Raw genomic sequence first — 13110 nt, 5'->3', positions numbered from 1 at the left:
TGCCCCAGAGCCTGAGAGCAGACACAGACCCCCAGGACACCCAGCTGTGGCCCTGCTTGTCCTCCTAAGTCCCTAAATCCCTTCCCCTGGCTCTGCTCTGTCCCACAGCACCAGCTGTCTGCCCGCAGGGGGAGGGGGCTGCAGGACAGCCCTTTGTCTGGTGCCCAAGTGCTGCTGCCCAGAGCCAGGAAAAAGGAGTTTATTCCCTTTCCTTGTCTTTTTCAGAACCCAAAGTGGCTCCTTACAGGGTTGTGGCCAAGTCTGTTCTGTCCTCGGAGATGGATGTGTCCTGGGAGCCCGTGGAGCAGGGGGATGTCACAGGAGTGCTCTTGGGCTACGAGGTACGGGCCTGGGGTGGGAGACACTGAGGCTGAGGTGGGAGAGCCCAGCAAAGAAAACTCCCCCAGGTCAAGGGAGCTGGAAGGAAACAGCATTTTGCTGCCAAAGGGGGAGGATAATGAAGAGCCAAGTGGCTCTGATGGGGCTGGGGCTGCTGCTCACAGGAGAGGCTGAGAGAGAAACATCCCCTTTGTCCTGGTTGCCTTTCCACCTCAATCCCAGGCACACACGAGGCAAAATAATAAATAACAGCGAGGGGTCTCCAGCCCTGGCTGTGGATTTGCAGATGCCTCTGTCCTTCCTGAAACCCCCTGGATCCTTCTCTGCCCAGATCCGGTACTGGAAGGATGGGGACAAGGAGGAGGCAGCTGACAGGGTGAGGACAGCAGGGCTGGTCACATCTGCCCACGTGACAGGGCTGAACCCCAACACCAACTACCACGTGTCAGTCCGAGCCTACAACCGGGCTGGGACCGGCCCCCCCAGCGCCTCCACCAACGTCACCACCACCAGGCCACGTGAGTGACCCCCCCAGGCTGCACAGCCCCCTCCCCTGGGCCGCTGCTTCCTCCTCGGGACCCCCAAAAACCTGAGTCACTCTTTACCCTGCTGCTCTGAGGCTGTTTTATGTCATCCACCAAACGGTTCCCCTGAATTTTCCGAGATCAGAATTGTGGTCTGTGTATCCCTCACCTGAGCTCTGTGTATCCCTCACCTGAGAGCTGTGTATCCCTCACCTAAGAGCTGCATATCCCTCACCTAAGAGCTGCATATCCCTCACCTGAGCTCTGTCTATCCCTCACCTGATCTCTGTCTATCCCTCACCTGATCTCTGTCTATCCCTCACCTGAGCTCTGTGTATCCCTCACCTGATCTCTGTATCCCTCACCTGAGCTCTGTGTATCCCCTACCCTAGAGCTGTGTATCCCTCACCTTGGGATCTGTGTATCCCTCACCTGAGCTCTGTGCTCAGGCTCACCTTTGGTGGCCTTTAAACCCTCCCCGGGGGTGACACCAGCCCTGCTCACGGAGCCTCAGGAGGTGGCTGTAACCAGCACAACCCGAATCACTGACCCCCTGTCTTGCTTTGCATCCCTCAGCACCAAAAAGGCCACCTGGCAACATCTCCTGGACTTTCTCTGGCTCCACAGTCACCATCAAGTGGGACCCGGTGGTGGCGAGGGCGGACGAGTCGGCGGTGACGGGGTACAAGGTACGGGCAGGACGGAGCTGGGCTGCCCTCAGGGGGGACTGACCCCCAGGAAAACACAAAACTCACAGTTCCCTCTCCCAACAGATGCTCTACAGGCAGGATTCCCACTCTGCCCCCACCCTGTACCTGGCCAGCAAGAGCCGGATCGACATCCCGGTCCCCGAGGATTTCACCCACGCCTTCGTGCAGATCCGGGTCACGGGGCCGGGAGGGGACGGGACCCCTGCAGAAGTTCACATCCTCCGGAACAGTGGTAGGTCTGCTCCTCTGCCCCTCACAAGGTGCTTCCCAGGAGCTCAGAGACAGGAGTCACCTGCATCTCCCCTGCCCGTCCTTCCCACCGCTGGGCCGGGACAAAGGGTGACCCAGTCCCACCTCCTCCCCCACCTGACCCCACAGCACGGTGTAACCATCAATGCCAGGGTGTAACCATCAATGCCAGGGTGTAACCATCAATGCCAGGGTGTTTTTAAATCCCACTCCCCCTTCCAGGGACACAGGAGAACATCCTATCCCGGTATTTTAGGTTGAGATTCTGGAATGGGGCTTTTCTGGAAATGGCCTTTGGTTCCCTCGTGCTGTTCACCCAAAAGAACTCCTGGCACATCGCTCTCCATCCCCCCACCAAACCTCTCCCCCAGCTCTGACGACCTTTCACTCCAGCCTGAACCCACCTTATATATTTGCAGCTAAAGCCCTCGAGACCCCCCAGTCCCCCAACTCACCCCGGGTTCAAAACTAAGAAGTCAGTTCTTTGCTAAGAGTGAAATCCTGACTGTTTGTGACCCACCCTGACTCTGGGGCCCCCCAGCAGGTTCCCTTGGTCCGGGGGGTGAGCACTCAGACCCCACCTCCAGATTCTTCTTCCAACACACGAGTGTTCCTGGGAGGTTCCTCAGTGACAAACAGGAGCACACAGACCCCCCAACCAACACCTCGAGTGCCCCCCTGTCTGTGCCCCCAGGCACAGGCTCCTTCCCTGTCCCTCTCTTTTCCAGGGACCAGTATGATGGTGGAAGACTCGGGGACGAGGCCCCAGGCTGTGGTGATCACCACCAACTCCCTGCTCATGGTGGCCCTGATCAGCTCCCTGGAGCTCTGACCGAGGACTCGGGACGGGATTCCCCCCGACCCAGGCGGGAAAACCACAACCCTCGGCTGCTGCAACTCCCACTTTGTACCAGAGCAGCCCCACAGGGAGAGGATTTGACAGAGGAGGAGGAGGAGGAGGAGGAAAGAAACAGCTTTTTTTTTTGGTTTGGAGGAACGTGAGGTTTCCTACGAGAGACGCAGCTCTTTGACCAATGAAACTTTTTTAAAGGGACGAGGAAAGGAAGAATTCCCTGGGAATTCTGCAGCCAACTGCCCCCTCCCCACACGGCACCCAGTAGGTTTTCTGCCTTATGAAGCCATGTATGAGATAACCAGACTGCTAAATTGGACTTTTTTTGTTGTTTTTTTTAACTCTGTACAGTGAATTGTTTTTGGGGGGGGACAGAGAGGATGGACGGGGACTGAGAGTTCAGTGAGCAGCACGTTCCACACCATCTCTGAGGAGTTATGGGACAGGATTTACTCTTTCTTCCCCATAACATGAGCCAAATTCTTCAGCAACCAGCCCAAGGAGCTAAAGCCAGAGGAGGATTGATCTCTGCTCCAGCCTGGGGTTTGTCTCAGCTGCTCTGAGGTGCAACTTCAATGTTCCCCATATCCCACGTGCTTTTGGGGTGGTGTCGTGACCCTGTTTGCTTCTTTCCTTCCTGTCTGGGGGAAAAAGGGAAAAGGAGATAGTTTTCTAGGAAAAAAAAAAAAGTAGCTCTGCCTAAAAATGGAGGTGTCAGTAAATCCCAGTTCAATGAGGGGCTTAAAGGAGGAGGGGAAAGTATATTCCATGATTGAAACAAGAACTGGGGACTTGAGGAAGCCACCACTGGGACAGTGAGGAGGATCTGGGCTCAGATTCCTCTCCCTGCACACAGAGTTCAAACAGCCCAAATGTCAGGCTCAGCCTGGGGCTGCAGGACTGAGATCCAGCCCAGAGGCTGGTCTGGCTTTCAGGCTCAACAGCTGCTGCCCAGCCCAAAGCACAGGGATGCTGAGGGGAAAAGATGGGATGCACCACTCCCTGAACTGGCTGGGAATAATGGTCCTCTTGAAATCTCTGCCTCCCAGTAAAGCAGTCGACCAAAGTTAATGAGGGTTGATTCCTGTTGCTGCTGGGTTGATCCCAAGGGTGCTTTTAGGGGCCTTTCCCTCCCTCCTTCCCAAAGGACAACACTCCCAGCCCCCAGAATTACCTGGCAAAGGGCTGCAGCTGCAGGACTGAGCCCTGCCAAGGCCCTGGCACGGTTTCCACGTTAAATGCCAATTCCTTGCCCTTTTTAACCATTTTAAACTGCTGTGTCCCAAGTCTTGGGGAGCATTTGAGAGATTACAGGCTGCCCAGGGACTGCCCTGGAGTCAGAATCCCTGGAAATGTCCAAAAAACACGTGGATGTGGCACTCGGGAATGGAGTTTAGTGCTGATCGCTGGACTTGAGGATCTTAAAAAGTCTTTTCCAACCTTAATGATTCCATGATTCCATAAACCCCCTGGTCTCCCTGTTGTGTATATCCAGAGTAACCCATCCCAGTTATTCCCCAGCCCTGGAAGCAAAGAGGGAGAAGCCCAGGTGGGTTCCCAGGGTGGGATGAGCAGCTCTGGGATGAGGGGAGGAGGCTCCCTGTGTTTAGCAAACAACAGGAATGTTTTAACAACCAGGCAAAGAAAAATAAACGTCATGGAAATGTGGTAACACCTCGAGCCCACCTGCACAAAGCAAGGAAACCTCCCTGTTCCCATGACAAATAACAGCCAGGATAAAGTGGGAACAGCAGGCAAAGGCTCCTGCTGGCACGGGGCAGGCTGAGGGAGGAACTGGCATTCCCAGGCCCCTCTGCAGCTCTCCAGGAATCCCCCACCTCCACTCTGGGGGAATTCGCTGATCCTCCGAAGCTGTGGAGCCAGAAAAGGCAGTGGCAGGTTATGGAACTGCAGGGAAAACCCCGGGAAACCCCCGAGGGAAGGACAGGAGGGAGGGACAGCAAAGGGTTCCCACTGGAGGATGAGAAAGGCCAAGTTCAGGGCCTGGGTGGTGGCAGGAAAATCCCTCTGCAGACCCCACAGCTCGGGGTTTGCACAGGTACAAGGCAAATTAAGACCAAGAACGGCTTGTTTGGGGCAGTTCTGGTGCTGGTGATTTATCAGAGGGGGCAAGTGAGGCACAGAAAAGGAGGGAAGAAGGAAAGGGAAAAGGAAAAAAGGGAAAAAGAGAAAGGGAAAAGAGAAAAAGGGAAAAGGAAAAAGAAAAAGGGAAAAGGGGAAAGGGAAAAAAGGGAAAGGAAAAAGAAAAGGGGACAAGGAAAAGGAAAAAGGAAAAGGGAAAAGAAAGAAAGAGAAAAAGGGAAAGGAAAAAGAAAAAGGAAAAGGGAAAAGGAAAAGGGAAAAGGAAAAAGGGAAAAAGGGAAAGGAAAAAGGGAAAAGGAGCTGCAGAGACTCCCCTCCTCACTTGTGTTATGAGCTCAGGGATTTCTGCTGCCCAGGGCTCTGCCGGGGCAGGGGCAGCATCATTACAGATCCCAGCAGGGAGCAGCCAGGACTGGGATGAATCCCTGCCCAAGAACCCTCATTAAACGGGCAGAAATCAGGGAGACAAATGGATCCGGGCTGCCAAACAGGCAGGAGCTGCTGGGAACACCCCGGGGAGAGAACCCAGCACGTCCTGCCCTGCAGGGGAAGCTTCCCAGCCTGCTGGCTTGGGCTGGGGGTGGAGAGAACCTGGAGAGGAGGAGCAGAAAGGAGAGGGAAAGGGGGGACAAGAATACTTATCCCAGAGCTTTATCCCAGCAGATCGTGGAGCTGCTGCAGGAACAGGGGCCACAATTAATGGAGGAGTCTCATTAATTAATGGAGGAGTCCCATCAATCAATGGAGGAGTCCCATTAATCAGTGGAGGAGTCCCATTAATCAGTGGAGGAGTCCCATTAATCAAGGGAGGAGTCCCCCAGCCTGGCCCAAAAGCAGCTCGGGGGGGTTGTTTCCTTTGCTGCAGAGTTACACCGAGGCAGTCACTCAGCTATTCCAGGAGCTCCCAGCGATTCCCAGCGCTGCCAAGGACTCCTGTTATCAGCTCCCCCTCCTGTCATCAGCTCCCCCTCCTGTTATCAGCTCCCCAGGTGCCAAAGCCATCAGGGCTCCACTCCCTCCCTCTCCCAGTCCGGCCGGAGCAGCTCAGCACTAATTGCTTCCCGAGGAGTCTGTTCCACACAAACTCCTCCAGCTGGGACCCGGCAGCACCAAAGGTCTGCACGGAGCCCCCTCCTCCAGGGGAGGGTGAAGAGCTCAGTTCCCAACTCACGGCACAAAGAGACACCTTTTTTTTTTTCCTTCCTGCAACTCATCCACTTGTGGTGCCTGAGGGAACCCCCATCTCTCGGGAAGAGCTGGGAAGAGAAGCAGGGATGGGGAGATGCTGTTGGAAAGGTTCCTGCTTCAGCTGCTTGCACTGACCTTCCTGCACCTCCAGCCTCTCCTGGTCCCTTTTTCCCTCCCTCCCTCCCCTCCAGCCCCCACAGACCTGTTTAGTTAAACACCCCCCGACACACTTAATCAAAAAGCACCCCAGGAAAGTGCCATTAAGAGGCCCAGTCCCCTCCTTGCTGACAGCTGGAGCCACACTGTCCATCCCAGCCTTCCATCTCAAATTAAGCATTAAAATTATATATATTAATCTTCCCTGCTCGGGGCATCTGGGTCCCCTCAGGAAGGGAAAAAAAAAAAAAGAGAGAGACATAATAAAAAGATGAAAAAGGAGCCTTTTGGCTCCCACTCTGACCTCCTCAGCTGAGCAGGGGGAAATGGGCTCTGCTGGAGCTTTCATGTCGTTCTGGCCAGGTTTTTTAAAATCACAGCTGCCCCCAGGATGCAGAGTCCCCGATTTCCATCACAAAGAGCAGAGAAGGTCCCCAGATGGGGCAGCTCCTGGTTGATTTTAAGCATCAGCTCCCAGCCCTCTCCCCCGTGGTGGGTCACTCCCAATTTGCCCATTTTCTTCGTGTTCAGAAGGCAAAAAGAGCTCTGGAAACCAGGGGTGGGAAGTGCCTATTTCAGTTTTCACTGGCAAATAAAAGTGTTTCCCTCCATTTAAAGCATTTTTGTGTCGCTCTGCTAAGGAGAAAAACTAATTGTAATGTTTCCATCTTTAATATCAGGGCTGGATGGTTATTTTCCCTGGAACTGAGTGTGCTTTGAATTCCTGTAATTCACAGGGAAAAAAGGAAACAGAGAATAAATAGAGTTGTTTACTGGAAAATAAGAAAGTAAAAAGGGAAGGAACTTCGTAGGTCCCTGGTTGTGCTTCCAAGGGGGAAGAAACACCCCTGCAGAGCTGCTGCTTCCTGCTGTTCACCTCCAGGAAAGATCCCCAGACCCACTGAACTCTTCCCTTCCTCCCCCTTGGAGGTTTCAGGGCTGAGCTCAGCTCTGAGTCAGGACTAAAAACACCCCCAGTCACGTTCCTGAGCTGAAGGGCTGTCTGTGCTCCTGCTCTGCTGCTCAGCTCTGAGGGAACAGGGCACACTCCAACCAGCCCTGAGGACACCTGGACTTTTCCAGGCTCCAGTGGGAGGAGATGTGTCTCCAGGGAAGGAGGCAGTGCTGGTCCATCCCTCGTCCCCACAGCCACTGTGCCCAAACCCTTGGAGCTGGGGAAAGGACTCAGCCAGCCAGGAAATCTGCTCTTGCTGGAGGAACATCTCCCACCAACCCTTGAGCTGTGGCAGCTCCAGCCCCACGGAGCTCTCAGCAAGGCAGGAGAAATTTGGGGAATAAGGGTGGCAGGTTAAATAAAACCCCCAAAGACCTCGAGGTAAAACAGAGACCCATCAGAGGAGCACAGCTGTGAGCTGGCAGCTGTTTGCCGTGGCTCAGTGTCCTCCAAATCCTGCCTGGATCATTCCAGAACTCCACTGGAGGCAAAGTGCCTCGTCCCACCCGTCTGCACTGCTCCAGTGAGACTCAGGCTCTGCTCTAAACCCCTGCACTAACTCAGCACCAAAGTGCAAGGAAATATTCCAGAATAAATGTGTGTCAGCCGGAAAATAAAGCACAAATATCACATAAAACACCCATGGAATCACTGGAATCTCCTGAGTCAGAAGGGACCCACGAGGATCACCAAAGTCCAGCCGTGGCCCTACAGAGACCACCCCAAGAACCACACCCCGAATTCCCCCTTAACACCAATAAAGAGGCAAATACAAACAACTGCAGGAATCTCCCTTCATTTCTCTGCTCCTCTCCTCCTCCAAAGCCTCTGGCAGCAGCAGAGCAGGAGGCTGAGCAGGATGGCCCCCAGCACTCCGCTCCCAATTCCCAGCACAGCTTCGGAGAACTCCTGCTGCTCCCAGAAGCGCTCCCGCCCTTCCCGGCTGCCGTTCCTGGAGCTCCCCTCCTTCAGGCTCCCCTCCAGCTTCTGCTCCCAGGTCGGGGACTGCTGGAAGCTGAGCCCCACCAGGTCTCCAGGGATGACCCTGAGGCCAAAGTAGACCCTCTTGATGGGCTTGGAGGTGCCCCGGAGCCGCACGTCGCACCGGTAGGTCCCGGCGTGCGCCTCCCGCGCGGGGGAGAAGCTCAGAGCGGGGCTGGAGTTCCTCAGGGGCTCGAACAGGAGGTCGTTGGTGGTGATGAGGCCCCGGGCCAGCTCCCAGGTGTAGCTGTAGCTGTGGTTGCCCGGCCTGGGGGCATCGGGGGCCAGGCAGGGCAGCTGGAGGGGCTGCCCCGTGGGCACGGTGAGGTGCCGGAGCCCGCACAGGAAGGTGCCCAGGCAGTAGGAGCTGACCAGGGAGCAGTTCCTCCTCTCCCCGGCCGGGGTCACCTCACACAGCTCCTCCACCTTCAGGCCTGGCCCGCAGGTGACGCTGCAGGGTGTGGAGTTCACAGCAATCCTGGCCACCGACGTCCTGAGCTTCTCCAGGACCTCCTCCGAGATGGGCACCTCGCCCAGGACGGGCACCTCACCCGGGGACACCATGGCCAGGACACACAGGGCACTCAGCACCAGCCCGGGGACGGGGCTCTGCTCCAAGGGCTTCATGGCAGCTCCTCAACCTGAATTCAGCAGCCAAAACAACCCCCAGAAGCATCCTCTGTAAATCTTCACACTCGGTGTTTCTGAAATCCCACCAGCACCATCTTCAATCCTTCCACCAGGGGAGATCCTTCCACTAAGAGAGATCCTTCCACTAGGGAAGATCCTTCCACTAAGAGAGATCCTTCCACCAGGGGAGATCCTTCCACTAGGGAAGATCCTTCCACTAGGAGAGATCCTTCCACTAGGAGAGATCCTTCCACTAGGAGAGATCCTTCCACTAGGGAAGATCCTTCCACTAAGAGAGGTCCTTCCACTAGGGAAGATCCTTCCTCTAGGAAAAATCCTTCCACTAGGGGAGATCCTTCCCCTGGGAGAGATCCCTCCACCAGGAGAGATCCTGCCAGGCTGGAAGCACAGCACTGCCAAAAGAGACCCAGCAACCCCTTCCTGTGCCCCCCAGAATGTGAGTCAGGAATCCCAGTTCCTTCAGCAGGGCAGGAATGTTCCCATCCAGCACATTCCAGCAATTTGGGGGTATTTGACAGCTTAGAGGAGATGATGTTCTCCCTTCTCTGCAAGACTTTCTGTGCCTTTTCAGGCAAATTTCCACTGTAAAGAAGCTCCACTTTAATTTTCCCACCAAGCTACAGGATGACAGAGGTGATTACTGCAGGGATCTTTAAACTAATGCTGTGGAGCACGAGGAAATCCCAGTTCCTCGTGCAGGACCTGTCCAGTTCTGACCTACCCACACATCCCCCAGTTCAAACCCAACATTCCAACCTCCAGACACTCTGATCCAACGAAATCCAAGGCAGTCTGGGCAGGGGTTTGCCTCTGGTGACACCCAGATCCACTGCCAGGGGAGCAGAGCTGATGTCACAGCCCCAAACATTCCAAGGAGGAAGGCAAAGTAAATCCTCTGCCCACGTTGGGATTGCTGAGCCCTTCACCATAAATCCACACATTTCTCTTCCTGACGCCCCTGAACTTAAAATGAGGAATTCTGGGGAGCTGCATTTCCCACACCCAGTGTCCCTGGAGGTGCCCTGCCCACCCAGCTCTCCCCTCTGGGCTGTGGGATTCCCAAATATCACCACAAGCCTCAAGATTTTAGGAAATGAAAAGGTAGCTCTTTATTTACAAACACCAACCTGACACCTCGTTCTACCACCAAGCCAGCACCTGACAAATACTGTACAAAGCTCCAGAGACCAGAAAATAAAATTATAGAGCTGAGGGGAAAAAAATAAACCCAGGACATTTACACTGTACAGAGAAGCTCTACCAGCAGTGGAAAGCTCAGTCTGGGGCAAATCAAATGCTTCAAACCACGAGCTGTGCATTTTTAAAGCTTGGGGGGGGTCAGGCACACCAAACACTGGTGGATTTGACACATCAGAGTCATCCCACGAGCAGAAAAGAACGAAGAACACTAATATTGTACTCGTTGGTAACAAATTCCATTAAATGAAGCAAAATGTACCAAAGCTGGAAATGAAAATAACAGTTTTTAAAAAGCTTCTGAGTCAAAATGTCTCCCCCTCTTCCCCAGGCAGCCACTGCACATTTCTGGCTGCAAATGAATCAATCTCTTTGTGACTCCCTGGTTTTAATGTCTGCAGGACACTCTGATACTTTAAATAATCATGATAATCCCAATAATTACACTGGGGAAAAACTGAAAGTGTTGCATAGGAGCTATAAAAGTCTGTGAAACGAGGGTCCTTAGGAATGAAAACTTCCTTTTATCAGGATGTTGGTGGAGTACAAGAGGTTCAGGCTGTGGGTGTTGACAGAGAAAGTGCCTCTTCCCATTCCTACAAGGAAAATATTCCAACTGTCCTTAAGGAATAAAATGGCTGGAATGATCTGTCAGCATCCACCTTTCTTCCATTTTTAACCCAGAAGTGGGGAAAAAAAAAAAAGAAAACCCCTTTGAAAAAGCCCTGTTTCAGTTGAGAGAAATCCTGGTTCTGTTTTTAACCCTCTCCCAGTCCCCAGCAGTGAAGGAGGAACCCAGTTATTTCTGGCAGGGCACCTCCCAGGGAAGGGAATAAAAACACTTGCAAGGACAGACAGAACCTGCCAACACAGCTTTTGGTATCACAGGCTGGGAGAAAACACATCAACTGAATATTTTATGGAGAGCTCCTTTCACTTGCTCCTTCTCCCACCAGCAGAGTCTCAAAAATATCCCCCCAGTGAAGGCTCAGCCTTTGCAGACTCCAGAGGTGTCCTGGCTCTTCTCATCCATGTCCCTCCACTGGAGATGCCCCAGAGCCTGGCCCAGGAGCAGCAGCAGCAGCACTAAGGTCAGCAGGGAGCACTGAGCTCCTGGGAATGCTGGGCAGGAATAACAGGACTCCAAAGGAGAATTCCCAGCAAGGAAAGGGCAGTTTGCAGGATACACAGTCACATCAGGAGTAAAAACACACACTGGGGGTGTTCTTCAGTCCAGGAATGAAGAAAAGGATTTAGACAAAGGCTGGGGAGCTCTGGAGTGGCAGGGGGGGACAGCAGGGTTTGTCACCACCAGGACAGTCCAACGAGTCCCTCTCCAATGGCACGACCTGAGCCAACATCCCCCTCTGCTCCAGGGAGAGCAGCCTCTTCCAGAGCCAGTCCTGCCAACAGTCACTCCCTGAGGCCAGGAGCAGCCAGTCTGCTGGCTCTGTCAGTCCCTCTGACTGAGCATTCCAGCCACTTCCACACGAGGGTGCCAACAGAGGAAAGAGCACAGGAGGGTAAAGGAGGGTCTTCACAACAATTCTGAGATTGCACCACCTGCTGAAGAGATCAGAGACAGGGGGAAAATAAGTGACCAGCCCCACACAGGAGTTACCAGAAAGCAGAGAGCACCAAACATGGCAGCTTTGCCAGAAAAAAAAAAAATGAAGGAGAACGAGGTTTTCTAGATAAAGCAACTCTTCTCTGAATGATGCCTGTCATCCTCTGACACTGCTGGATGTCCCTTCCCGAGCTGGGAATTCAGAAGTCACCCCCTGCCAGTGGATCTGCCACCAGCAGCTTCTCAGCCCCTCCCAAGGCTGCCCTGGGCTGTTTAACTCCTGCATTTTGCAGTGAAAAGGGATCAAATGGAAGCCCAGGAAACATCCCCCACGTTTTTCCAGGTTTCTTTTATCCCGTTTTCATCCCTTTTATCCCATTCCCTGTTACAGCACATCATCAGAACCAGTACAAGCAACAGTGAGGAGCTGAGCAGGAAGGACAAGGAGCAGGGTGGGCAGCATAGGACCAGCAGTGAGGGAAGGAAGGGGGGGAATCAGTCACTTCTGGACACTCTAAAAATCCACAGCAGCAGCTGCTGAGTTCAAGGAAATGCAAAATTTGATGTATCAATTCCACTGTGCCTTTGAAGCTGCTCGTATTTCAACCCTGAGCTCTTCATTAAAATCTAAAAATAAATGGATTCCACATCACTGGAGCCAAACTTGTGCCTTCTGTGCTGGGCTTGGATGAGCTTTTCCCAGAAAAGAGGCAAATGAGACCATGAGAAACACTTGAGTGTCTCTCAGACTCAGCCTGGGCCCCAACAAAGGCGACTGCAACTGCCCTGCTTTAGCACACAACCAACAAAATAGAACCAAAAAGCAAAAAAGGGGGGAAAACCCCCCCAACCCTGTCCTGACCTACAGCATCTGTGCCTTCTGCAGTTTAAATGAGGCTGCTGTACAGCTTGGATCAGAAAATCCAGCTCCTGGGCTTTGTCTCGGGGTCCATTTATCACACAGACCATCAGTGATGCTCCTTTCCCTCCTTCCTTGTGGGATTTCTCTGTTCCCTGTCCCTCTGCCTGGCACTGATGGCACAAAGTGCCAACTGGAGCTTCAGAACCCTTCCCCAGTTACATTTCTCCCCCCAAACCACATCATTCCTGTTTATGCAAGAGCTGATGGAAGTTATCAAAGAGACCAAATGATTTTTTATCCTCTGGAAACAGTGCCTACCTTCCCCTGCACCCCTCCTAAAGCTCTTCCTACCCAGGGTAGGAATTGGATTTGTTTTCCCCCCATTCCTGACAGCAGTTCCACTTCACCCCAAGGTCCAATTTTGCCTCTCCTTGACAGCAGCCAAACACTGAGTGAGCAAAGTGCCATTTGAGGGGGAGCTAAAAACACCTCTAAGGACTGAGGGGGCTGCACAAAGCAAGGCCACCAAGCAAGCCAGGGGTGCTGAGGTTGGTTCCTTACCTGTCAAGGGCTGTCCCAGCTCCGCCTGCACTTTACCCTTCGCTGCTCCTTCCAGAGGTAAAGCACCTCTGTCCCCTTTGTAGAGTTTCGGTTTAAATGGAGAATCTTTGTCTTTACCTTTTGATCCTTTAGGCCTGCCTGCTTGCTTCTTCTTGGATTTACCATCTCCCTTCACGCCCAGCAGCGGGTGGACTTCTGGGAGGGGGAAAAAAAA

The 13110-nt window shown here is 53.5% G+C and overlaps 3 protein-coding genes across 5 annotated transcripts in view; 1 reads left to right on the top strand and 2 right to left on the bottom strand.

Annotated features, from left to right (window-relative positions):
• CNTN2 (contactin 2) overlaps positions 1-2667 on the top strand; it is a 24140-nt gene extending 21473 nt beyond the window's left edge. The window contains exons 16-21 of the mRNA XM_029962495.1: positions 109-168; positions 226-341; positions 671-857; positions 1440-1552; positions 1637-1805; positions 2551-2667. Coding sequence (XP_029818355.1) covers positions 109-168; positions 226-341; positions 671-857; positions 1440-1552; positions 1637-1805; positions 2551-2654 — 749 coding nt within the window. The 3' untranslated portion in view covers positions 2655-2667. The remainder of the gene's footprint in view (positions 1-108; positions 169-225; positions 342-670; positions 858-1439; positions 1553-1636; positions 1806-2550) is intronic.
• Positions 2668-7871: 5204 nt separating this feature from the next.
• TMEM81 (transmembrane protein 81) lies at positions 7872-8787 on the bottom strand. The gene has a single exon (XM_018079773.3). The coding sequence runs from the start codon at positions 8683-8685 to the stop codon at positions 7873-7875; it is 813 nt and encodes a 270-aa protein (XP_017935262.3). The 5' UTR covers positions 8686-8787; the 3' UTR covers position 7872.
• Positions 8788-9793: 1006 nt separating this feature from the next.
• RBBP5 (RB binding protein 5, histone lysine methyltransferase complex subunit) overlaps positions 9794-13110 on the bottom strand; it is a 10282-nt gene continuing 6965 nt past the window's right edge. Inside the window, exons 11-12 of one of the 3 annotated variants that reach the window (XM_029962572.1) lie at positions 12897-13091; positions 9794-11472 (exon numbers count right to left, since the gene is read on the bottom strand). In XM_029962572.1, coding sequence (XP_029818432.1) covers positions 11444-11472; positions 12897-13091 — 224 coding nt within the window. In that variant the 3' untranslated portion in view covers positions 9794-11443. The remainder of the gene's footprint in view (positions 11473-12896; positions 13092-13110) is intronic. The other 2 variants (XM_018079769.2, XM_029962573.1) reach the window with 2 other exon arrangements.

Source organism: Manacus vitellinus, unplaced genomic scaffold, assembly GCF_001715985.3.
Source record: "Manacus vitellinus isolate BGI_N305 unplaced genomic scaffold, ASM171598v3 scaffold_47_pilon, whole genome shotgun sequence".
NCBI lineage: Eukaryota > Metazoa > Chordata > Aves > Passeriformes > Pipridae > Manacus > Manacus vitellinus.
Note: the sequence above shows the minus strand (reverse complement) of the source record. Positions and strands in the feature narration are given on the sequence as shown.

What these genes read in the sequence shown, in the direction of transcription:
- TMEM81 (XM_018079773.3), bottom strand. Translation starts at nt 8,685, where the DNA reads ATGAAGCCCTTGGAGCAGAGCCCCGTCCCCGGGCTGGTGCTGAGTGCC.